At 43.0% G+C, this 26,335-nt stretch overlaps 1 protein-coding gene across 1 annotated transcript; it reads left to right on the forward strand.

The window, feature by feature from the left end:
* Nucleotides 1-172: 172 nt before the first annotated feature.
* Nucleotides 173-26,299, forward strand: Entpd5 (ectonucleoside triphosphate diphosphohydrolase 5 (inactive)). Its single transcript, XM_055592777.1, has 15 exons — nucleotides 173-233; nucleotides 1,629-1,700; nucleotides 5,146-5,427; nucleotides 6,409-6,488; nucleotides 8,343-8,486; nucleotides 12,220-12,295; nucleotides 12,514-12,549; nucleotides 13,237-13,325; nucleotides 13,614-13,693; nucleotides 14,595-14,656; nucleotides 15,447-15,548; nucleotides 17,289-17,429; nucleotides 19,201-19,257; nucleotides 20,253-20,368; nucleotides 22,325-26,299. Exons 3-15 carry the CDS (start codon nucleotides 5,211-5,213, stop codon nucleotides 22,409-22,411), a joined length of 1,287 nt encoding a protein of 428 aa, XP_055448752.1. The 5' UTR covers nucleotides 173-233; nucleotides 1,629-1,700; nucleotides 5,146-5,210; the 3' UTR covers nucleotides 22,412-26,299.
* The last annotated feature ends 36 nt before the right edge of the window (nucleotides 26,300-26,335 follow it).

Here is a 26,335-nt window from a genome sequence, read left to right on the forward strand (position 1 = left end):
AAAAAAAAAAAAAAAAATTGCAAAAAACCCATCATGTATGTAGAAAAAAGGTGGAGAAGGTAAAGAGAAAGATAAAGAGGAAAATGAGTTAGCAAAAATCTACACAGTTACAAACTAGCACAGGGTGACTCATTTGTGAAGCAAGGCTTGTTTCAAAAGGGCTCACAAGGAGCAAAGAGCAAAGGCAATTCACAGTGAACACAAGCACTCAGGAAACGGGCAGACAGGAGCTGGTGAGTACAGGAGGGAGCCCGGGCCTCTTGCAGTGTGGTCTCCCACATTCCAGAGGGCATGGAAGATTGGGAAACAAGCAAAATGAGAAGCTCTGGGAAGGCTGGGCAGGAGGACTAGTGTTTACAAATCTGACAAGCTCAGGCCAGCCTGAGCCACACAGTAGGATCTTAACAGAAAACAAACCACGTTTGAAAAGACTGTAACAGGAGATGGGCACACACTACCTGGTACCAGACATTTAAAGCAACTGAAGGGGCTGTTGTGGGTGAGAAGAGAATGAGCAAGAGATGACTGAAGAAAACAATCCTGAAAAGAGTGGGTTAAATATATTGCTGTATTCTTCTGACTGTAAAAATGAAACAACTATCTACATTATTTTGACTAGCATACAAAACTTGACACATTTGGACAAAATGAAACCTTTGTGTAAGCCACACAGTCGGGAAAATACTCTGTCCTTGGCAGCTTGGAGCCCTGTTGTCCAGTGTGAGTGATTAATCCTTCGGAAAGAAGTCAAGCTACTGTGCTGTGCTTAGTGGACCGAGTGCCTGAGCTATTAGCTCCGATTTTATCTCTTCAGGGTATTTATCTAAAACCCACTGTATATTATCACTCTTCTAGCACATCAGAACAAAACTCACAAATCCCTGTAGATCAAATAGAGGCTAGAAGTGGAGAAGGAAGGAACATGGAAATAGAAGTAGGCGAGCGTGTTGGAAGGAGAAAAAGCACTAGAGAGAAAAATAAAGAATGAGCATGTGGACAGCTGGGTTGCACTTTTTAAAAAAAGGATAGGGAGCCTTTTGCTGAGAAACTGACGTGTGAGTATAGCCTGTTAAAAAGTGAATGAGCAAGCTGTGCAAGCAGGTCATACGAAATGCAGTGCCTTTCTATAAATTCCACACTGAAAGCCCCTCTAGTTCCATTTTTAAAATAACTAATCTTAAAGAAAACGGAGGTTGCAAGTGGTACTAGAGGGCATGTTCTAGGGCCAAAGGGCATCTTGTGTGTCATCTTGCTTTCTTGGAAACCTTCTACTTACACAAGTATGACTCTGCAGTTTCTCACTCCGTGAAAACATGCTTAGCATGTGTTACCCTCCCCGCTTAATCTCTTCTGGAAGAAAACAAATGTTTACTTAATAGAATGTTTGCTGGAGAGGCTTATGGAAACCACAGTAATACAGAAAGTCTGAGTGACCCCTGAAGGAGTTTAGTGACAGGTTGAGAAAATTGGTGCCTGGGCCTTTCAAAGAGAACAGCCAAGCATGGTGGTACATGCTGTTAATAACAGTATTGAGAGTCAGGGGCAGGCTGATCTCCATGAGTTCAAACCCAGCAAAGACTACATAACAACAACAACAACAAAATCTAAATCAGTATTTCTGCTTTCAGCTAAGTTGACCTGCATGACCAGCCCACTTGCTGTGAAAGAAGAATCCGCCAAAGGGAGTAGTGCTTTAAGGGGTGAGTACAGATCTGGCCAGGCAGCTGCCCTTTCTGTGCTTGCTTTCCTGGGATGGAGCTTCTTTGTTTGGGGTTCTGAAAGATTAACAATTCTCATTGTTTCCATTCCTAAATAATAGCTTTCATTCTTGGCTATAGGATGGCAGTTAAGCTGTGGTGTTGGAATAGATATTCAAACTTCCATTGCAGTATGTTGGTATAATAGGTAACCAAGCAAGACAGCTACTAGAGGATAGCTGTGGCATTTTTGGTTACTACCAGGAAAATGTGTGGCCGAAAGCAGGAGGAAACAACCAGCCAAGAGGTAGCTGTAAATGTCCAGAGTCCTATTTTGGTTGTCACAGTCAGTATATTGGGGAGAGATGAGGTGAAGCCTTCTGTGGGCATTAGTGAGTCTAGGCCAGAGATGCTGCTAAACAACCTACTATGCACAGGACAGTTTATCACTAGGAACTACCAGCTCCAAAGTTAGCATTGAGGCCGAGCAACCCCAGTGAAGAACTCTGGCTCTGATTACAGGCTAGCTCAGCTACAGATTATCAAAACAGCATCCTGTGTTGTTTTGTTTTTCCCTTCATGGCGATCTAAGAAAAATAAATGTTTAAAGCAGCCAGGTAGACTCGATTCCATCATTCTACTGAATGCTACTATTGAAGGTTTGGGTTTTTATAATGAGATTTATTTTATTTTAATTGTGTATGTTAGGTGAGTACCTGTAAGAGGGTGTCAAGTCTTCTGGATCTGGAATTATAGTCAGTTATAAACTACTCTCTGTGAGTGCAGTGTGTACTCTAAACTTCTGAGCCATCTCTCTAGTCCTGCTACGGAAGGTTTTCACCACTGATTTCAAGAACATTTACAACTTCCTTTAATGGCCTTGACACACTGTGATAATGAAAAAAGGCCTCTTGTATATTTTGAAAAGTCATTAATATAATAATAATAATACCTGATAATAATACAACAATAATAACAGATCCCTTGTCTCCTCCCATTTCGAAAATCAGTCCTAGGAAAACATTAGAAGATATTATATAATCAATCTTTAAACAATATCTTATAATTTAAAAACAAAACCAAATAGGAAAGAAAGCAGAACACCTGTTAAGACTTTTGACCTCTGGTCAGGATTTCACCGTTGACTTGCTTTATGACTTCCAATAAGACACAGAATGTTTCTACCATAACTTGTCTGTTTGCCCTAAGTCTTCCTGGCAATAACAGGATCTAAAACTGAAAGTCATGGTGGTCTTATTTGGTGTTTTTAAATTATGTTGACTTATTTTTTTTAAATGCTGTATATGAAAGCCACTGCCAGTATTGATCACAGGTGGCAGTTCAGTTTTGAAGGCCATAAATACAAGGAGAGAGACTTTTTTGTTGAGATAGTCTCCTTGGCTCCTCATTGAAGCTGACTCAAATTCAATGTGTAGCTGAGGATGACCTTTAACTTATGTTAGTGATAATTTTAAAATGGTGTTGCAGTTTTCTCTTAGCCCAACTAACATCCAAATAATTGAGACTGAACTATTATATTTATTTGGCAAGCTTTATGGTACAAGCACTGAGCAGTCTTAATCTATTTTTAACCCTCTAAGCTAGTCTGGCTTCTTCCCAATGTAAATCTCCAAGATACTTGCTTTTACGGCTTTTTCTTCTCCAGCTGCTCTCTCCTGATGTCTCCTAGGCCTGCCCTCATAGCTGAATCCTTCACTTCCTTTTTCTATCTCCTTCTCCCCTGGCTGACAGAAGTCCAGTCCTATTCTTTCCCCTGTGCAGTCATTGGCTGTCAGGCCTCTCTCTCTCTCTCTCTCTCTCTCTCTCTCTGTGTGTGTGTGTTGTGGTTTATTGAGAGGGGTTTCTCTGTGTAGCCTTGGCTGTACTAGATCCTCTTTGTGGACCTGGCTGGCCTCAAACTCACAGAGATAGGTCTGCCTCTGCTTCCCTGAGTGCTGGAATTAAAGGCATGCATCACAACACCCACCTTGTCAAGCCTTTTTATTGACATATCAGGGAATGATGGGGGAACAATGTTTATACCACATCGAGACAGGAGATCTCAAAACAAGAATTGCAAACAGATTTGGGGGCACAGAAATCAGCATTTGAATCTTTATTTGTTCACAATAACATTATGCCTACAAACTTATTTTTTTTTGAGACAAGTTCTGGCCTAGAGCTCACTGTATAGACTAGGCTGGCTTCCGGGAGATACGACTGCCTCAGCCTCCCTGCCCTCAAACACATTTTATCTGAGGGTGACCTTGAACTCCTAATCTTCTTACTTCCACGTCCTGAATTTGCTAGTATTATAGGCATGTACTAACATGCCTAGTTTATGTGGTGCTCAGGATCATAGACACCATGCAAGCACTTCACTCCTGAACTTTATAACATCTTTAAAACTTTAAATTAGAAATGTAGAAGTTAAGCATTTTTTTCTTCAGTAGTGAGGATTGAATCTAGGGCCTCTTGAATACAGGAAAGCACTTTGCTGATTTATAGCCCTAGTCACCCACACCACTGCTGCTGTGTTTTGACCAGGGTCTCATATGTCCCACGCTGGCCTCAAGCTTACAGTGTAGGCAAGGATCATTTGAACTTCTGAACAGTTTGTCTCTGCCTTCTTGGATGCTGAGATGACAGGTTTGTGCTCCCATGCCTGGTTCATGCAGAACTGAGTATCAGACTCAGGATCTATACATGCTGGTCAAGCGTCTGAATTGAGCTATACCTCCTTAATACTGTTGAGACAGTCTTGTTAAGTTGAACGGCTGGCCTTAAACTCACTCGGTAGCCCAGCTAGCCTCAAACTTATGATCCTTCTAGCCTTAGCCTCACGAATAGCTGAGATTATAGGTCTATACCATCAGGCCCAGTAAAAACAAGAGAAGGTTAGTGTTAGTGTATAATATTAGTGTAATATATAAAAGCAAAATGGTCAAAATGGAAAGAAGAAAGTTAAGCTCGGGGACCAGAGAAATGGCTCAGTTCTTAAGAACACTGTCTGCTCTTGCAGAGGACCCAGGTTCAATTCCCCACACCAACATGACAGCCCACAACTGTCTGTAACTCTAGTTCCAGGTGGTCTGACGCCTTCACACCAATGCACATAAAATAAAATTAAATAAATTATAGAAAAAGAGAGTTAAGCTCAACCATATAGAAGCAGGGTAGAAGACAGCCTTTGAGTATGTGAAAACCACCCTACAGTGCAAAACAAAGTGTGGGAAAAACATTTTAAACCTTCCTGAAATCAAACACTCTTCAGAAGAGGGGCCTGAGAACCTGTGTTGGCCTGGTTTGGCTTGTTGTGCTGGTTATTAGAGAAGGAACACCGTGGGGACGGGTAGGATTTCCATGAAAAGTTTTCATTGGTTTCTGTGTTTAAAACAGGTTATCCATAGAAGGCAGTCAACACACCTGTGTATCTTTGTCCCCTCAGCCCCCGCAGGCGTGTGAGCAGCACCGCTTCAGCAACAAAGCCCCAGGTCCACAGCTGGGAAGAATATGGCCACTTCCTGGGGCGCTGTCTTCTTCATGCTGATGGTAGCCCGCATTGGCAGCACTGTCTTCTACAGAGAACGGCAGACTTGGTTCGAGGGTGTCTTCTTGTCTTCCATGTGTCCCATCAATGTCAGTGCCAGCACCTTTTATGGAATCATGTTTGATGCAGGCAGCACTGGAACTCGAATTCATGTCTACACCTTTGTGCAGAAAACAGCAGGTGAGCATGGCTGGGCCCTTCACAGTCTGCATGAGTCTACGTTTAGCATCTTCTCCCAGAGACAGATGTGCTGAGTGTACGGTGTGGGTTAGGGAACCTTCCAGCATTTGGAGGTAGTTCTTCAGAGGTGTAATTGAACACATAGTTTATTTTAATGCGGAATTAAGAGAGACAGTGTGGGACAGACTGGGGACATAGCTCAGTGGGTGGAGAATTTGCCCAACATTCATGAAGCCCTAGGTTTGATCCACAGTATCACATGAACTGGACACAGAAACCCTCAGTAGGTGAAAGCAGGAGGGTCAGGAAGGAGTTCAAGGTCACCCTCAGCTACATAGGGTATTTGAGACCAGTGACAATACAACAACACTGTCTCAAAAAGAAGAGAGAGGGAGAAGTTTTGGTGCAGGTATAGCTGTAATTTGTCCTTCGTCTTCTCCAAAGGTTAATACCCCAAAGGTCCAGAATATCAAGAATGTTGGCAGTGATTCGGAGAGAAGTGTCTGTACGAGTTTTCACTGCCATCCTTGGAAATGGTACTGGAGAGACCTTGAAGACAAACTTTTTCTGAATTATCTGAGGGAGCTAGGACAGGAGGACCACAATTCAAAACTGAGGTTATATAGGCAGTTCACTATGTAGCCCGCTCTACATAGTGAAACCCTGTTTCAAAGTTTTATTAACAGTTTGAAAAAAAAAAAAAAAAGGAGTTGCAGTAAAGGAGTGAGAGCTGGAGCCCCACCAGAGAGACGGAAAAGCAGCTCTCCGGGGTTGCAGAAGAACTTGCATTCTCCCTTCCTAACTCTTCTGCAGAGCATTTCTCAGAGGTGCAACGGTGTGCAATAGCTTTGCAGGGAGACTCATTAGTCTATTAAACCGTAGAGCAATGCCTAGAGATTAGCATCTGAAGCACCTAAAGTCTGGTAATTCTCTTTCTCTCTCTTTCCTTCTTTCCTTTTTTTCTTCCATGGACAAAAATAGGAGAGCTCCCCTTTCTCGAAGGTGAAATTTTTGACTCTGTGAAGCCAGGACTTTCTGCTTTTGTAGATCAGCCCAAACAGGTGAGTTTTATGAGTTAATGGGGTTTGTTTCCGTTTCATGTATGTTAGAGAGCAAACGCAGAGTGAGTGCTCTGTGGCTGAGCTGTGTCTAAGAACCCTTTTTATGTTCGTTTGAGACAGCATCTCACTAAGTTGGCATGGCTGGTCTTGAACTCACTCAGTGGCATAAGAAGGCTTTAAAATTGTGATCCTACTGTCTCAGCTTCTCGAATAGCTGTGATTAGGCCTACAAAACCAGGCCTGGCTTAACTTGATTTTAGGGTCTCAGTGTCTTGATAAGTACACAATACCCCTGTCATTAAATATCTCATGCTGTTCAGTAATAATACTGATGTCATGTGAGATAATTTTTCCTTCCTTAGTGAGTCTCCTGAGTAATCATAACTGTAAACCCCAGACTCACAAGGAATAGGTAGAAGGCTAGAAGTAGATTTTTCGGAGCTGGATAGATGCCTCACTGAGTAGGAGGACTTGCTGTACACATGTGAGGAGCTGAGCTCAGATCTTAGCATCCACATAAAAAACTGGAGATGGCATTGCTTGAATGCTTGTAGCCACAGCACCTTGGGAAGCTGAGCTGGGAAAATTGCTGGGGTTTGCTACCTTCCAGCCTAGGTGGGTATGGTGGCTCATACCTGGAATCCCAGCACTTAGGAGACTGGGGCAGGAAAATTACCAAGAGTCTGAGCCCATCTTTGGCTATATAACATGAAATGTTTTGCCTTTGTTTTGTTTTGACATCCTGGGCTACAAAGAAACCTTGTCTCAAACAAACAGAGGAAAAAACAAAACACTGTGATCTTAAAGAACTGAGATGCACTTTCTAGTTCAACAGGTGAAATGGCAAAAGTGCTAGGGGCTGAACTGCTGAAAGCAGCTACATTAGCAGAAGAGGATTTGACATCTAGAAAGGATGATTGTATTGTGTTTACTAAAGGGTGTGGTCTCACCTGTCATCTCCACATGTGGGAGGCTGAAGCAGAAGGATCAGTAGTTCAAGGTTAGCTCTAGCTACATAGTGATACTTTGTCTCAAAAGATTGGGGGCAGCTCGTTACAAGGACAAAGTTTTCCCTTTAGAAAAGAGTAGGCTTAAATTCTTTCCATTTTATTTTCTGTGTATTGATGTTCTCCCTGTGTATCTGTCTGCACAACATGCACACAGTGCCTGTGGTGAGCAGAAGAGGGTGTCAGGTACCTCCAGGACTGGAGTTGCACACCATAGTGAGTTGCCATGTGAATGCTGGGAACCAAACCTTACAAGAGCAGCCAATGCTCTTAACCACTGAGCCATCTCTCCAGCTCCAAAATATTGGGCTTAAATCATAGTTTTAAACAGTCATAGGTTAATGATGTACTCTGTGCCTTGCTTGTCGGTACTAGTGATATTTAAAAAAAAAAGAACCTATCACATTCTGACCTAGAGATTGCATAACAGCTATGACTTGCGTTTTTGTGATCACTGTGCACATAGCAGTTTAGTGGCAATATGAGACATACCTGCCAACCCCTACCCTAGAAAACCAAGCCCCAGGAAAGCCGAGTAACCTGCTTAGGTCATGGCTAGCAAACAAGCAAGTTCCCCCACTGCAGCTCTTTGAATTGTCTAACTTTCTGGCCTAAATCTAATTTACAGAAACATAAAACAACAATCATTCAGAATGACAGCTCTGTAACAGAGACGGTGAATTCCACTCTATGGGAATGCTGCTTCTCTAGATTTCCTTCTGCAGAGAGGAGGGGTTGGAGCACTCTACCAGATTGCTCTGTTGCTCTCTCCCACCCTCCTACTCAAGGAACAGACCCATGCTGCTAAATGGCCTGCCACTGGCTGACTGTGCTTTCTCTTTGACAGGGTGCGGAGACTGTTCAAGGACTCTTAGAAGTGGCCAAAGACTCCATCCCTAGAAGTCACTGGAAAAGGACCCCAGTGGTTCTGAAAGCAACAGCCGGACTGCGTTTACTGCCAGAGCAGAAAGCCCAGGCTCTGCTCTCGGAGGTGATTTTTTAATCTGAATCTTGAATAATGCTGGGTTTTTCCTCTATGAAGCCTCATGGAGTGACCTCTGCTTTCTGTACAGCATCATTGCTCAGTTGCCCTGGTGACTGGGAGAGTAGCCACCTGCATTTTAAACTATCACTCTTGAGTTTAAAGAGATTTTCCTTAAAAAGCTGGAAGCACTCCTTCCATGATATTTTTATTGCATTTGTTTGTTCATTTATTTTGTATGCATTTGTGTGTATACACTCACATGTGCCATAGTGCAGCATGCAGGTCAGAGGGCAACTTACACTTCACTCACTCCTTCCACCCAACGGATCCTAGGGCTTAAACTCATGCATCAAGCTTAGCACCAAGTGCCTTTACCCACTAAGCCATCTCGTCTGCCCCCAAGTGCTGGGATTACAGGCATGCCACAACACCCAATGGATATTCTTCATTTGAAAAATTTAAAGGTATATAATATAGAAATGGTTTTAAACAAACTCTATTGAAAAAATGTATGTACACTGAAATACGTCTATTTACAGGGCTGGAGAGACAGCTCTGTCAGTAAAGTTCTTGCCATACAAGCTTGAGCACCTGAGTTTGATCCCCAGTACATAGGTGGAAAATACCAGGCATGGGGGCACAAACTTGAAATCGCAGTGCTAGGGAGATGGAGATAGGCGGGTCCCTGGGGCTTGGTGGCCAAGAAACATAGCTTAATTAGTGAACCCCAAGTCCCAGTGAGAGGTCCTATCTCAAAAACAAACGTGACAGATCTTGAGAAAGTAAACTCAAAGTTTCTTATGTTTCATACAAATGGAATTATACAGTTTATAGTCTCTGGTTTTCTAAGTTTTTTTTTTCTCTCGGCATAAAATGTTTGAAATATTTTTACAACAATTCTTCAAATGAAAAAATTAAGTGTGGTTTCCTTTTTCTTTTAATTTATTTATTTTATTATGTATACAATATTCTGCCTGCATGTACACCTGAATGCCAGAAGAGGATACCAGATCTCATTATAGGTGGTTGTGAGCCACCATATGGCTCCTGGGAATTGAACTCAGGACCTCTAGAAGAGTAAACAGTACTCTGAACCTCTGAGCCATCTCTCCAGCCCCTCTTTTTCTGTTTTTCAAGACAGGGCTTCTCTGTGTAATAGCCCTAGCTGTCCTGGACTTACTTTGTAGACCAGGTTGGCCTCGAACTCACAGAGGTCTGCCTGCCTCTGTCTCCCAAGTACTGGGATTAAATGCATGTACCACCATGCCCAGCCTAGTATAGTTTTATTAACCTTAATATTCTATATTTTATTGTACATACTACAATAAACATATTATGAGACATAATAAACATTAAATTTCATGTTATAAAGAACATTTATAGGCAGAATCTCATTATAATAAAAAAAACAATCCGGTCAAAGTGGGATTTGCCCTATGAACTGACCTCCACCTAAATCATGCTCTTGTCCCAGTTTGAACTGAGTTGTTACAAGGTCTTAGTGTCAACAGCTTTTCTTTGACTCAACACAAATGATTTAAGTCCCTTGTCCAAAGACAAGCAGCCTAGCATGTCTGTGAGAATTTAGGTCACAATTCTTGTTTAAAAGCTTTTTCTTTAGATTTATTTATTTTTATTTTATGAGGATTAGGTCCCTTGAAACCTGAAACTGAAGTAATGGGTTGTTGTGAACCACTGTGTGGGTGATGGAAATGGAGCCTGGGTCCTCTACCAAAGCAGCAATCTCTCCAATCCCTAAAATCCCAGGTCCTCATATGCACTCACCCACCCAATCAATCAATCACTCACTCATTCATTCACGAAGTCCACCATCTGAGTTCCTACCATGTGTTAGGCACTAGTGAAGTTATTGGAGATATAGACAAGGAACAAAAAGGACACAGTCAGGGTCCACATGGAGCTTACCTTCTAGTTTTAGGGAGACAGAAAATAAGCAAGGAAATAAGTTAATATAGAGTATTTTATGTGCTGTAGATTCTGTGGAAAGACATAAGCAAGGCGAAGCATGTAGAGAGTGCTGGGTAGGACCATCACTATCTTAAGTAGAGTAAAGATCTCTCTGAGCAAGATGTGTTCCTAACTACTGAGCCATTGCTTTAGCTAAATCTCTTTGATGTAATTAATTTGATCAGAGACCTGACAAGACATTTGGTCTTGTCAGAAGACTATTTCAGTCTAAAGAAACAGCAGACACAAAGCCTGAGGTCAGGAACAGCTTCCAGGATGTCCCATGGCTGGCTTGATGAGAGGAAGCCATCAGGACACTGGGCAACAGGGACTTAGTCATATCAGTATTAAAAGATAAACAGAAAGGCTTTAGCTTTTTTTTTCTTTTTTCTTTTAAAGGTAGATGCCAGGATATTTTGACTAAGGAGGAATAATTTGTTGTCCGTTTAGAAACACTGTCGTGGAAACAGTGCAAGCATGAGCGCCTCAGTTCCAGTTCCTAGCATCCACAGTGGGACAGGCATGGCAGTACGCACCTGTGGTCCCCGAACTGGGAAGACGGAGCAGGAAGGTCTCTAGGGCTTGCCAGCCAGCTGGTCTATCTAGTCACTGACTTCCAGTTCAGCAAGAAACACAGTCTCATTTAATAAGGTGGAGAGTGACTGTGGAAGACGCCTGAGGTCAACCTTTGGCCTCCACACACATGTGCTCACACACAAATACATATCAATAAGTAAATACCATGCTGGGTGCTCTGTTGAAATAAGCTTGGGGCAGAAGATGGGAGTGGAGAAGGCTAGAACAGAATCTGCTTATTTCTGTTTGCTTGCCTATCTTCTATAAGTTTGTCTGCAGGTCACCTGACTGGCCCTTTTTGTTGGCTAAAACAGGGTTCCCAGGTCACTCCTTGATACATTTCTTCCCGTCAGACCTGAGAACATCAAACTGAATCCTTTTTATTTATATTTGTAGAGTCCCCACCTATAATAGTAATGTAAAAATAAGCTATAAGTCAGTGGGATGACTCAGCATTAGGGGTGCTTTGCCACCTTGCTTGATAGCCTGAGTTTTATCTGCAGGACCCACATGGTAGAAGGGTCGAACTGACACCTGAAAGTTGTCTTCTAACCTCCAAATATGTTGTTGCATTCACAGGTCCACCATGAATACACACAAATCCATAACTGTAAAAACACTTAAGGCCATAATGCATGTCTCAGTGGCCTATATTTGTAGAGAATCAGAAGCATTTGTGTAAGGTCTTCATTCACACCTCCTAAAATAGGACTCCACAGGCCAGGTCTGTGGTCTCCCTAGGCCTCTACAGGCCCCAGCCATGCCCCAAAATCCAGCAGAGGTAGAGTGTCTCAGCTCCTTTACTGTGCAAGCTCATCGCTTGCTTATCTAAGGAATGGAATGGGAATTGGCCCTCCCAGTATTCACTGCATGTCCAGGGAGCTAACAACAGACTTTTGATTCCAGTTAGTAGGCACAAATATATGTTTTTCTCTAGGTCTAGTTGATAATAAATTTAGAGGGTTTCTTAAGGAATCCCTATGCTTGTGTTTTTGCAATAAAATGACAGTTCCATGTCTAGAATTGTCCTGCAAGAAATGACAGTTCCTTCTCTGGTTTCACAGGGAAAAGGAATGAGTGTTGTTATTGTTTTATCTAGGAAAATGAACTAGAGCATTTCCTAAGACCTACAGAACATAGCAAAATGTGACCATTTGTTTAACTTCCTCACAGAATTTTTATATCTTTTCCCTAGGTAGAGGAGATCTTCAAGAAGTCACCTTTCCTGGTCCCAGATGACAGTGTTACCATCATGGATGGGTCCTATGAAGGTGTGGTAAATGATGAAATAGATACTTTAGGAGAAAGGGGTGGAGTCAATGAAAGATCCACTTAAAGGAACTGGGAATAGCATAAAAGAAAGAGGAACTAAGTAAATAAGCAGGGAGGAATGGTTCAGGGAGACAATATTATAGACATGAAATATAGAGAGAAATAGAACAGAGGGAGAAATTATCTAGAATATAATCTTTCTTTTTCTCTCATTTAGGCATATTAGCTTGGGTTACTGTGAACTTTCTAACAGGTAAAAATAAATAAATCTTTAAGTTTTTTGTTTTGTTTTGTTTTGTTGTTGTTTTTAGAGACAGGGTTTCCCTGTGTAACCTTGGCTGTCCTGGACTTGCTTTGTTGCCCAGGCTGGCCTGGAACTCACAGAGATCTGCCTGCCTCTGCCTCCCTGAGTGCTGGGATTACAGGTGTGTATCATTGCACCTGTTTCCTTATTTTATAACCCTAACTGGCTTTTACAGGCAGACCAGGAGGATAAAAATCCACCTCTCTTCCTGTTCTGTTCTTTGTTTAAAAGAAACGGCTGGGGTTAAAGAAATGGATCAGCACTTAAAACCACTTGTTCTTTCAGAAGAGCTCAGGTCAGTTCCCAGCACCCACACTGGGAATTACAGTGGCCTGTAATTCTAGCTCCAGTACTTTAGCCTCGGGGCAGCACACTCATGTGTACATCCCCACACACACACACATACTTAAAATTGAACATAATATTCTTTTTAAAAAAGAAGAGGGCAGAGAGACAAGATAAGTTTATAATTGCTTTCAAGGCATCAGAAGCCATCTGAGTTTGCATTAGCCTGCAGCTTTTGGGCTTAGGGAGCAGTGAATCATCATAAAATACCTTTAGTGTAAAATAAAAGTAAGGGAGGACCTACAGAGAGTCTGGATGGCCTTTGTACTCATTCCTTGCTATCATTCACAGGTCAACTTCATGGCCATGGCCAGGAGACTGTGGGGACCCTTGACCTGGGCGGTGCCTCCACCCAAATCACATTTCTACCCCAGTTTGAGGTGAGTCGTTTTTATTAAGGCCTTGCTGGCAACACACTTAGAAAGTGTCAAGGTGTTAAGACAGTGGCACCCTGCTTTGAGACATCAGCCCTACGGTGACTATGTTAAGCAGTTGATTAATGACTGGAGAAAGTCCCTCTGGCTCCTCCAGTCTTGGGAGGAGCCAAAATTAAACTTGAAGTTTAATTTTCCCCATGTCTGATTTTGGGGAGGGTGGTGGAGGGCTGTGCTAAAATCTTCTTATAATTGCAGGCGCTGAATGGTCTTTTTGCTTTTTCTGGTCTGCAGGAAACCCTGGAACAAACACCGAGGGGCTACCTCACTTCCTTTGCGATGTTTAACAGCACCTTTAAGCTCTACACACATAGGTGAGGAGGGGGCGGGGGAGATGACAGTTCACACTGTATTACTCTTCCTAACTTCTCAAAGCATTTTCACATTTGTTACTGTATCTTATAAGCCTCAGAAAGTCTCTGCCAGGCCCCTGAGCCCTGTCTCCTGAAACCTAAGCCATACACCAAACCTGAGAAACTTAGAAGGTATCCCCATTTTTGGCCTCAAAAATCTGTGATATAAGAATCCATTTTTCCTGTTAGAAATATTTCTAACAGGAACTCAATGACTGGCTCTTTGACCTCCCCACCTCCCAAGGGAGGAGCAGTACTGTTAGGCCACAGAGGAGGACTTTGCAGCCAGTCCTGAAAATACCTGACAAAACGGAGTCATATGAAAGGGGAGGAGGTCCTCCCCTATCAGTGGACTTGGAAAGGGGCAGGGAGGAGATGAGGGAGGGAGGGTGGGACTGGGGAGGGAATGAGGGATACAGCTGGGATACAGAATTAACACAATGTAACTAATGAGAAAAATAAAATTAAAAAAAAAAAAAAAGAATCCATTTTTCTTCCTTTAGATGGGAGCCTGTGAAGAAGGCCCAGACATCAGCCAGAGTTCATCTTTCGAGCTGGGCTGCAGGTGTTCAGAGACCAGTCTAAAACTGATCAGAGATTTTCTGGGGACGGCTCTCAGGCTAGGACACCAGAATGATTCTGTTCCTTGGTACCCCACCTGTGAGCAGTTCTTGCTGCATATCCTTGACCCAGACTACAGAAGTCTTCCTCTATTGGTCATGTGACTAAATACAGCACAGAGACAGGCCAGAGCTTCCATCTTTCCAAAGGGAGTCAGAGAAATCATGACACATTTGAAAAAGGCAGCTGTGGGCTGAAAACATCCAGGACAGTCTGAAATCAGTCAATCTGTATTTTGCAGTTACTTGGGATTTGGATTGAAAGCTGCAAGACTAGCAACTCTGGGAGCCCTGGAAACAGAAGGTTTGTCTGAGTACCAGTTCCTGGTGAGAGACAGCCAAAATGCAGTTCCCCTCTGCCATTCTTGGAGCAAAGGGCTGTGTTGACTTGGGAGGCATGTGTTGCATAATAGACATAAAACCTGCCGGTGCTGGGGTATGTGTTCATCACCTTTAGAGTGAAGGTTACTTACACAAGGTAAGAACCTGTAACTACAAGGCTGGAGCCTCCAGTATTTGGTGGGAACTTGCACAACCTTTGTCAGGAAACACAGTCTGTTCTGTTTGCCAAGTGGAATGACTGAGCAATTCCTTTTCTGTCTTCACAGTTGGGCACAGGCAGAACTGGCTGCAATCCCAGATTTATAATTGGGGACAAATCATTGACCTTTCTGTGTCCTGTTCTTCACCTTAAATATGATTTTATATCTAATGCACCACAGACAGTGCCTTGCTCACAGTAAGCTAGTACTAGGATGAAAAGCACAGAACATTTCAATTTACCAAGTATCTTCAAGTGTGTTTCATTTAACATCTCAACTACCATTAAAAAAAGGAACTTACTTTACTATGTTTTTCTGTTTCTTTGGTATGTGACAAAAGTTAAAAACCCTCTGGCAAATGTGCATGTGTATAAAAATTTGTCTCTGGCTTTAGAGAGTTCACCATTACCACAAAGCCTGTGAAGAAGCTGTGTCACAGGATGCAGCCTTCACAAGATAAGGCCCATCCCCCTTGATTCAGTTCAGTGTTTCTTGTGTCTTGCTTCTACCCTCTGGCTCTCACAGACTTCCCTTGTGTTGTGCTTCTTTCAGGGACTGATGGACGTACTTTTCGAAGTGCCTGTTTACCAAGATGGTTGGAAGCAGAGTGGATCTTCGGGGGTGTGAAATACCAGTATGGTGGCAACCAAGGAGGTGAATGGCGTTTTCTCACTGGTTAAAATTACCTTCATAGTTCATGTTCTGGAAAACTCCTATAGGAAGGATTCAGAGCCGGAGAGAGACTTGCCATTTTGAAAGCACTTATTCTAGAGGTCTTGGTATGTCCAAGGGACAGCGTACAAGGCAGTGGCTACTCTGAATCCTGTTGTGAGTTTTATGGTCATGCTAAAAACGTGTTGTAACCTGTCTAGTACAGCATGCAACTCTCTGTTTCAGATCCTGTGTATTTTTAACGATTTCAGTTACAGTAAAACTCAAGAGTTGAGGTAAGAATCATACAGTAGATATTATAAAAGGCACAGACATTAAAGTAAGAGAAATTTTGTTATTTCAGAGAAGGAAACCAGGAAGCTTTCTGAATAATTGCTCACAAACACCATGAAACATAATGGCAGGCAGGAGCAGGTGGGCTGTGGCTGTGGCTGTGGCTGGATTTGGTGAGCAAAAGTTAAGGAGAGGAGCTGCCACAGACAAGCAATGAGGTTAAAGAAAGTTACAGATCTGTTTTTTTAAATATATATTTATTATTTATATAACATTCTGCCTGCACACTAGATCTCACTATAGATGGTTGTGAGCCACCATATGTTTGCTGGGAATTGAACTCAGGACCTATGGAAGAACAGCAAGTGTTCTTAACCTCTGATCCATCTCTCCAGCCCACAGATCTGTTTTTAAGACTTCTAAGACTTGGCTGCCTTTTTCATTTTCATTTTGTCTAGTTTTATGTTTTTAAGATTTTAAAATTTTATTTGCATATATGGATGTGTTTTATGTGTTTTGCCTGCGTGTTTGTGTGTACACTATGTGTGCATCTAGTACCCTGGAGGTCAGACGTGTCAGATCCTCTGCGACTGGAGGTATAGGCAGTTGTGAGCCTTCACATGGTTCCTGGGACCTGAACCCATATCCTTTATAAGAGCAGGAAGTGGGAATGAAGAGATGGCTCAGGGCCAAGAACACTTGCTACTCTTTCAGAGGACTCAGGTCCAATTCCCAGCACCTACATGGTGGCTCACAACTCTCTGAAACAACAGTTCCAGGGGATTCTGGACTCCGAAGGCACCAGATACATATGTAGTGCACGGATATACATGCACCAAACACTTACACACATGAAATAATAACATCTTTAAACAAGCAGCCAGTGCTCTTCACTGAGGCATGTCTTCAGCCCCCAGGTTTTGTTTTGGTGTTGAGGTGACTCCAAGCCTTATCTGCATATGTGCACAGAAGGTATAGCTGTTTCTGCCGGTGCTACTTGTCTTCAGTTGCTCAGACTTGGTGGGCCAGAGTTACCTGGCTCTAGTCTTCCTGGGGTGCAGGTCTGGGCCTTTTACTTCTTGCTCTTGTGGAACTTCTGAGGTTTTTCTCTCTGAATGTAATGATGGAGAGGTCAGTCATGTGTTTGTGGACCACTCATATCTTGAATAGCTTAGACCCTGTTCCACCTGTCACTGTAACAGTTGGGTCAGCTCCACCTTCAAAGTGTCCCGCTGTTTCAGAAGCTCCTCCTTCTCCTCCTCCTCTTTCTTCTCATCCTCTTCACACTGTGAAGGGATCAAGCTAAACCTCAACCATAGCTATGCTACTCCCACTACTGCTGCTCAAAGGCCAAGATTCAGCTTCCTTGATTTTCTTGCTCTTCTCTCATTGACTCTAGTAGTTTGCCACATCATTATTCTCAAATGATATATACTTTTTCCCTGACAGGGGAGGTGGGCTTTGAGCCCTGCTATGCAGAAGTGCTGAGGGTAGTACAAGGAAAACTTCACCAGCCAGAAGAGGTTCGGGGAAGCTCCTTTTATGCTTTCTCCTACTATTATGACCGAGCTGCCGAAACACACTTGATTGGTGAGTTCACATCTGGGGTTAGGCCATGGGGAAAGAGATGGGGCTACGCTGGGGAAGGTCAAGAGCATTGGAGGCTATGTGGGTCAGAGTGATTTACCAATTCTTTTCCCGTAGTGTTAACACTAGCCACTAAAACAGAAAGGTGAATATACTCATGGTCTTTGGGAGGTGGAAAATGACCTAACTATACATAAAGCCTGAAGTAGGTTTTTACTATGTATCCTCGGCTGGCAATGAACTCACTGTGTAGCCCAGGTTGGCCCCAATTTTGTAGCCATCCTTCTGCCCCAGGCTTCTGAGTGCTAGGGTTTTACAAATGTGCCCCCCCCCCCCCATCTGACTTTGTAAATGAAGCCTTTTTTTTTTTTTTTCTTTTCCTATACTGGGATTAAATCCAGAATCTCTGCACATGCTAGGCGGGTGCTCTACCACCAGATTACATTTTAAGCCCCCCTTTTCAGCTTTTCATTTTGAGACAGTTCTGACTTGCCCAAGATGACTTTGAGACTATGTAGTATGTATAGGGCCTGTACTTGTGATCCCCCTGCCTCAGCTTCCTGAGTAGCTGGGATCACAGGCCTGGGCTACTAGTCCCAGCTTGCTTCCATCTTATGAGTTGTAACTGCGTGAATCAGCGCTTCTGTGATTGTGACTAGACCCTGAGAGAAGCGTTAGAGGAGTAAGGATTTCTTCTGGATCGTTGTTGCAGGGGTTTCAGCCCATGGCCGGCAACTTCCTTGTTTCTGCCACGGTGAGGCAGAACATGATGGTGGAAGGGCGTGGAGGAGCAAAGCTGCTTACGTCATGGCAGCCAGGAAGCAGGCAGAGGCAGAGGGCAGGCTCTAGAACAAGATAGAGCCCTCAGCAGCACACTCCTGTTGACCCACTCCCTCACCTAAGCCCCAGGTGCAGAAGTTGCCACTGCCTCCTCGTTATACTATCAAGTTATGAACACATGTGAGCTTACCTCACTGAGGGCAGAGCCGCATGGTCTAGTCACCTCACAGACTGCAGACTCCACTGTCTGGAGACCAAGCCTTCAACACATGAGCCCATGGGAGACATTTCCTATTCAAACCACAAGTTGATAGACAGTAAATGCATGTTTTCATGCAGTTTGCCAGACCTTGCCATGGATGTACCTGTGAGACCTCACCACACACAAGATATTTTACCCCTTGCCCAATTTCCTATTCTTTTATGACTTTTCTTTTTTCTTTTCTTTTTTTTTCTTTTCAGAAGCTGTGTTTTTGTTTAGATGTGAGAGTGCACACATGACCTGTCATGACCTGAGAGATGATTTGCTGCCCTGTTTACTGTATTTTTAAATTTATATGTATGCGCCTGCATGAGTTTATAAGGACCATGTGTGTGTGGAAGTGTCTGCAGAGGCCAGAGGGCATCAAATCCTCAAGAGTTACAGGTGGTTAAGGGCCACCAGATGTGGATTCTTAAACCAAGCCTTAGTCCTCTGCAGGAGCAATAAGTGCACTTGACCACCAAGCCATCTCTTAAGCCCATTTACTACACTTTCTAATGGACCTACATTTTTATTTTGTTTAAATACATTATAAAAAAAACAGTAACATGCATTAATTGTAAATGAATAAAATAAGCAGCATGGATTTGTGATATAGAGATGTCATGTTTCTGTATCAGTCTATGTTGGAAATGCTGTATATTTCTAGTTTTTATTGCTGTATATCACTAGGATAAATGCCCTTGTTTCCTTGAAGCTTTTGATATTATCTATTGTTCTGTCTCATTTTAGATTATGAAAAGGGGGGTGTTTTAAAAGTTGAAGATTTTGAAAGAAAAGCCAGGGAAGGTAAGTGTCTGGAAATTCTTGAAGTTGGGTATGAGATGTGGCTGTGAGTACAGAGCCTCTGGGGACTGGCTCCCTTCTGAGCCTTCCAGCTTGCTCTGCGAGCCTTTAGATGCTGTCAAATAAGAATATAGGGATATGAGACACTTTAGGGAAATGGTTCAAACAAACAAACTTTCCACCTTTCCATATTTTTCTCATATTATTATTAGTGCAATACTATTGTTTGTGGGCTTTTTGTTGTTACTGTTGTTTTTGATACAAGGTCTTCTGTAGCCCAGGGCAGCTTCACGTTTGCCATGTAGCTGAGGATAACCTTGAGTTCTGATGCACCTCTCAAGTGCTAGGATTACAGGCATGAGTCGCCCTGACTGATTTATGTGATAGTAGGGATGGAATCCAGCCTCATGGACGCTATACAGTCATTCTGACTCCTGAGCTCTCTATACACTCAGCCTGGCACGATCTCTCCCTTTCTCTCTTTACATTGAAATAGGGTTATCAGCAGTGGTAAGAAACTGAGCACCAGAATGCATGGGAAATGGCCACGTGGACATCCTTGAGAATAAATCTGAAATACAAATGATCTTTTACAGTGGCCACAAGAGAGGGTTAAATTATATTTCTCTGTTCTCTGGGCCTTCACTGGGGACTTGGTACTAAGTGGCCGCACTAGTAAAGAAACTTAAAAAGCAGGGTGCTGCTAGAGTACAGCTCAGGTGCTGAGAGCTTGCCGAGGGTGTGCAAGGCCCAGCGCCTGTGCTGGCAGTGCCTTTCCCCTGCTCCCCCATCACTCATAACTGGCAAATATGCCTAGAGGCATGTAAATAGGAAGAGATGGCTTCATACTAGAAATTACAGATTCTAAAGAAGCTGTGTCTTCCAGAAGCCCAGGTACCAACTAACTGGAGAGATTCTGCTTACTCAAGCCCTGTCTCTCTGTAGAGAACCCCATCCATCTTAGTTGCAAATGTGAATGCTGTCTGTCTCTCTTTCAGTGTGTGATAACTTGGAGAGCTTCTCCTCGGGCAGTCCTTTCCTATGCATGGATCTCAGTTACATCACAGCCTTATTGAAAGATGGCTTTGGCTTTGCAGACAGCACCCTCTTACAGGTAAGATGCGGAGTGCTGCAGTCTCACAGCTGCTTTGGTCGGCTTGGGAGACTTGTTTAGTAATCAGAGCAGCAGATGTTCTTGTTTGGGCTACAGTCAAGGGCACCCTGCTAGGTCCCACAAGAACACAAAACACTCATATGCACTACTATAATCTCTGAATATAGTATCAGGCATGGTGTCCCACCGGACACAGCCCAGAAGGACTTGGAGCCCAGTGAAGATGTTCAAGTCACATAGTTTATGAAGTCAGTTTAGAACTCAGTGAGAAGCACTGAGAAAGAGATGGGAGAAATAAGCATGCAAAATAAAGTGCAAGCAGGTTGGAAGAGCCATGCTTCCTGAATCCTAGGTGCCTCATCTAAAGCTGGCACTCCCTCACCTGCCACTGATCCTGGGGCTGTGAGAGAGCACAAGATAACAAGAACCTGGAGCCATCACACAGACTTAATTCAGAGAGGCCCCGAGGCAGGTACACCTGGCCGGTAACCTTGGCTTACCTCTTGTCCCATTGTGCACAATGGTTAGCACTGAGTTAGCATTGACTGCATCAATGTTTCAGGCATATGCAGTCTATGCTATATGGTCTAAGTCTGTTGGACAGTTGGTTGAATTTTCTAATAGACTGTATGCTGCTTGAGGGCAAGGACCACATTTTGACCATCACTGTAAATATAATTTGCAATCATTCAATAGTGGCATAGAAAGTAAAAAAATGAATGGTATGAAATTCATAAGATATATTTTAGACCACCTGGCGAGATGGCTCAGTGGTTAAAAGCACTTGCTGCTCTTGCAGAGGACCCAGGTTTGGTTCCCAACACACACATATTGGCTCACAACCATCTGTGACTCCAGTTCTAGGGGATCTGACACTGCCTTCTGATCTCCGTGGGCACTAGGCACACACATAGTACATAGTACACATACATAGCTGTAGTCAAAATACACATAAAATATAACAAATATTTTTAATATTATGTTTCAGGGGGCTGGAGAGACGGTTCAGAGTTAATGCTTGTTGCTCTTCCAGAGGATGAGTGTTCAATTCCTAGCACTACCTCAGGTGGCTCCAGCTGCAAAGAGCTCCGACACCTCTGGTCTGCACTGGCACCTGCACTCTTGGGCACATACCCACAGGCAGACACTTATATACACACATAATTTTCAAAGATAGTAAAACTGAAAAAGCTTTTTTAAAAGACCTATTTTTACAACCAATAGCTTATCATAGATGAAGCAGAGTGTACATGTGCTGAAATCAGTGAGGAATAAGAAAAAGTCTAAAGAAAACAATTTGAAGCCAGGTGTGGTGGCCCACGCCTTTAATCCCAGCACTCAGGAGGCAGAGGCAGGTGGATCTCTGTAAATTTGAGGCCAGCCTGGTCTACAAAGTGGAGTCCAGAACAGTCAAGGCTACACAGAGAAACCCTGTCTCAGAGAGAGAGAAGAAAACAATTGGATAAACACTAACACCTTTTTCAGTAATTGAGGAATCAGCTCTAAAGTTTTGTCCAAAGCAATGAAGGCACTGAGCTACCAAGACAATCTGGTGCAGAATGCCTCAGTTGATTGTTATTAGTGCTCAAGGGACAGTTGCTTACATAGTCTGAAAGCTGAGAATGTGCTTTTCCACCCTAAATACATTCCCAGCCCATGCCAATTCCATTCCTACCACATCCATGATTTGCCTTATCAGAAATTGGTGATTTAGAAGATGAAGCAAAGGGTGATGTTTTTTTGTTGTTGTTGTTGTTGTTGAGATTAAGGAACATTCACAAGCCCATCTGACAGACTCTCTAAAAATGCATGGATAGACCACTTCTGAACATGCTGGATATAGGGGCACTGGGGCTTCACAGCAGTGCTCTTTAAAGGTGTTAGCTGTCCAACAGCCATGCTTGCTCATGTTCAGAACTGGATGGAAATGTGAAGACTCTTTTTCTCCTTCCGCAGCTCACAAAGAAAGTGAACAACATAGAGACGGGCTGGGCCCTGGGAGCCACCTTTCACCTGCTGCAGTCTCTGGGCATCTCCAGCTGAGGCCAAGTACATCCTTTGAAGCCCGCATTCTCAACAGCTTCCTCACAGGAAGAAGACGACTCAGGCATCTTCTGAAAGACTCTGGAGAAAGCCTGCACTGAAGCCCATTAGCTGGCCTTATAATGAGGGAGGGGGCTATAGACGAGTCTTGCCCTTGAGCCTAGTGATTTGGGCTTCAATAATTTTGCACTTCTAATGTGAATGGCTCCCGAGCCACTTGGCAGGTGCGTGGCTGGCACCAGAGTGCATATCTTTTGAGACTTTTTTGTATGTCAGTGTCCTGTGAAGAAGAATCAAAAAAGGTTTGGATCTCTACGTTAGTTAGACTAAAAGTTCAGAGACAGGTCCCTGGGAACCAAAGAAAAATCTCATTTCAACCCTTGCAGTGCCTCATTTTTTAAAATGTTTTTCTTTTTTGCTTACAAGCTAAATTAAGTTGACTCCCTGAAGTCCCATAACCTACCAATAGTGGTATTTTTTTTTTTCTTCCTCTTACCCTTATTACATTCCCCACCCTAAAAAACAGGGTGTGTGTCGGGGGGAATCTCTGGTTTTTGTAATTCAGAGGGGGAATGGAGATACTGCATAAGAATATTTGTGATCCTGTGGCACAATGTAGAGCTTCAAGCTGTCCCTAAGGATTATTATTTTCAGATAGGGGTCTTGTCACTCAGGCTGGCCTGGAACTCACTTTGTAGCTCAGGTTGCCTTGAATTAACAATTTTCTTGCCTCAGCCTCCTGAATCTTGGGATTACAGCTGTGAGCTAGCAAGATCAAGAGAGTAGTTCTTAACTGTGCCAAGGTTTAGAGCTGTAAGAAAGGAGCCGCTGTCTCAAGGGGCAGCTGTCACAGAACATGGCTGCTGCTCACATGCCACCTTCACTCAGCTTCTCAGTTCACTCCAGTGCCAGCACTGCCTCCCACGCCAGTGTGTTTACAGAATTAAACATGGTCGTAACCTTAGGACCTTTGTATTTCTGTGAAATACCTAGTTTTTGGTCTGTGGTTAGAAGCTAGTGTATGTGCTATTTGAGTCTAAAGATTGCCAATGCTTTCAGTTTGGCCTTACGGGGGCCGGGGTATGGAGAGTGCCAGGACCTCTTGCTTGTGGGCACAATGTGCTACCACAACGCTTCTTTTATAGTAGTGCTTTCCTGTTTGGGCCCTTGCTGATTTTAGTTACTATTTTCTGAATTTATTACCCAGCTCAGGATTTCAGATCCCCTTTCCAATGATACCCAACATTTGATTTGATTGGCTATTTTGGTCATGCTGGTCCATGCCAGCACAAGGACTAGCATTTCTAGAGAACCGTATTTTCTCTCTCAGGACATTCTCTGTGTTGAGGTTGAACACAGGTCGACATGCATGCTAGGCATGGGTGCTCTACTACATATTTAACCCGCTGAAGACCATTATCGTAAACATTTTAAACTTCTGTCATCTTGTCCTGTCTTGTCTGACCATCATTGGCTGGCCTCCTTGCACGGTTGTTCTGGGTGTGAAAGGTCTGTTGCTCAGCTCCTGGCATAGCACTTTACCTCTTCCTCTTCTCTTTCCAGGAAAGTTTTCTTCTCCCCTAACTTGTCAATCAACCCCTTTTCCTTCCACTCTTCACAAAGGATGTGACTATGCCTGGCCCCGTGGCAGTCCCTAGGAAACCTTATTTTTGAAGCCATTACATTGAGCCAATAAGTATTACCATCTACTGTGTGCAAAAAGCAGGCAAATGAGTATATCCTTACCTCCCCAGTGTTAGGGGGTTGTGTTGATTAAAGGTGGAATTTCTTCAGACCCTTCACACCGAGAGTGGCTTGAGACTGTGTCTCACTGTTGCTCAGGTAGCCTGGAGCTTCGTGGACTCAAGTGATCCTCTCACCTCAAACCACTGAGTAGCAGAGACTACAGACAGGCCCTGCTGAGCCCCGCCTAGGCTTCTGTTATTAAGTACACCTTCACCGCTTATATTCATTGTCCTCTTCAAAACTGGGCTCACACGCAGTAACACAGACTTTCTGCACTGCAAACAGCTCCCTTCCGCTTAGGCTGTCACTGATGTTTATGGCTCCAGTAGCTGAGGTCTACTTTTTTCTTCAGTCATCTTAATTCTGCCGTCTCCTACTCCAAAGCCTTTCAGACTCTCTGAAGATAATTGAATTTTTATGGCTTTTTAAAAACAGGCAGCATACTTTCTAGACTGTTTACTATGTCAAAAAAAAAAAAAAAAAAAAAGGTTTAGACCAGTTGTAATCCACTAAATGTTATCACAGTTGAAAAACCCAAGCTGTTTTCCTAAGAGTAAGCTATGTTCATTAAAGGTTCCTATACAACAGGCATTGCTACATAGGCCTATAATTCTAGCTACACTGGAGTTGAGGCAGGAGGATTACAATTTGTGGGTTTGCTGCATAGCCACTCTGAGCAACTCAGTACAGCACTCAAAAAAGTTGTTAAGGGGAGAGGAGTTAGAAAATAGATTTCAATGGCAAAATGTATTTTAGCATGTCACACCCTAGACTTTATTCTCAGCACTAAAAAGACAAAGCACACAACCTGAGCTGATGAATGAGTCTACCACATCTGGCCTCTGATTCCTCAGACACAGGGGCCATAGCTATAAAGTGCATGTTGTCCCACAGACCTTATGGTTGCCTTGGATAATGCCAGAACTCTTAAATAGATGTACTTTCACTTCAGAAACTTATCTGCAGATACCATGTTAATATTCCTCATGTTTTTTTTTTTTTTGTTTGTTTTGTTTTTGTTTTTGAGACAGGGTTTCTTGGCATAGTCTTGGCTGTTCTGGAACTCACTCTCAAACTCAAGAGATCCACCTGCCTCTGCCTCCGAAGTGCTGGAAGTAAAGGTGTACACCATCACTACCTGGCAAAATGGGCCTTTCCCCCCGCCCCTTTAAGGGGGTCTTTTGTGTTCTGATGTTGCTGGCAAGTTCCATCTCTTTGAAAACATTAATGTATGTTGAATACCAGGCATGTGGTCTGCTGTGTATGTTATCACTATTATATGAAGAACACCTTAGTCACAGATGTCCTTGCAAAGTGTGCCTTAAATTCTCATCTTTTTAACTTTTTTTTTCATACAATGGAGCCAGGAATCTTAACAGGGTTCCTCTTTTGCAAAAGGTGACCTTGCCCTGATTGTCTCTGGCCATCACTTTCCTCAGCAGCTGCCATCTTTTATTCTGGGGACATTTTCTAGGTTTACTGATATTACTTTGTACTAAGTTTTCCACATTGTTTAAAAAGCGCCCTGTAGCAACAGCCATCCCATCCCTTCAAAGCTATTTCAAAACAGTTTAGCTTTCTTCATGTTTTCAAAACAGATTTCTAGGCAAGATGTTCAGGAGCGCTCTCGTCTAACACACATAAAAGCCTCTTCTGGAGGCCTCTCCAGTGCTGTACAGTACGTGCTTCAAAAGCCAAGTAATGAGCCACTCCTGCCATCACACATGGAGGACTTGTGCAGCTGACTGGCTCCCTTCTGACTGGGTCGTGAGACTTCTGCAGCTGTGTGCAATGAGATTATTTATTGTTTTATTACTGAACAGAGACATCCCAGAGAGGAGCCGTAAACAAATGTGGTACTGTAGTAGCAAGTAGAAAAGCAGATCTGGCTGTTATTGTCTTCACTTCCCCCTTAAATACAGTGTACTGTAACAAAGCAATTTAATTGGCATGCTAGTGTTAGTCTTAAAACAACAATCTAACAAAATGTATCAGGTATTTCTTATAATTCTTACTCTGTCAAGATAAGAATTTTATGACCAGCATTAAAGTATTCTATTTAAAAAGGATTGTTACCAAGTGAAATGAGGGCGAGAACATCTTTGTGATTTGTTTAATAATAAAAAGCTCTTTTCAATAAAATAGTTTTGAGTTTTTCCTTAGCTGTTACTCACTGTT

This window comes from Psammomys obesus, unplaced genomic scaffold, assembly GCF_907164565.1.
Source record: "Psammomys obesus unplaced genomic scaffold, mPsaObe1.curated_primary_1811, whole genome shotgun sequence".
Taxonomy (NCBI): Eukaryota; Metazoa; Chordata; class Mammalia; order Rodentia; family Muridae; genus Psammomys; species Psammomys obesus.

Excerpts from the sequence above, each read along its gene's own strand:
- Entpd5 (XM_055592777.1), top strand. The coding sequence starts at position 5,211 with ATGGCCACTTCCTGGGGCGCTGTCTTCTTCATGCTGATGGTAGCCCGC. Across the intron at positions 12,296-12,513 it reads CATGGATGGGTCCTATGAAG|GCATATTAGCTTGGGTTACT; the intron begins GTGTGGTAAATG and ends TCTCTCATTTAG. Across the intron at positions 13,326-13,613 it reads CATTTCTACCCCAGTTTGAG|GAAACCCTGGAACAAACACC; the intron begins GTGAGTCGTTTT and ends TCTGGTCTGCAG.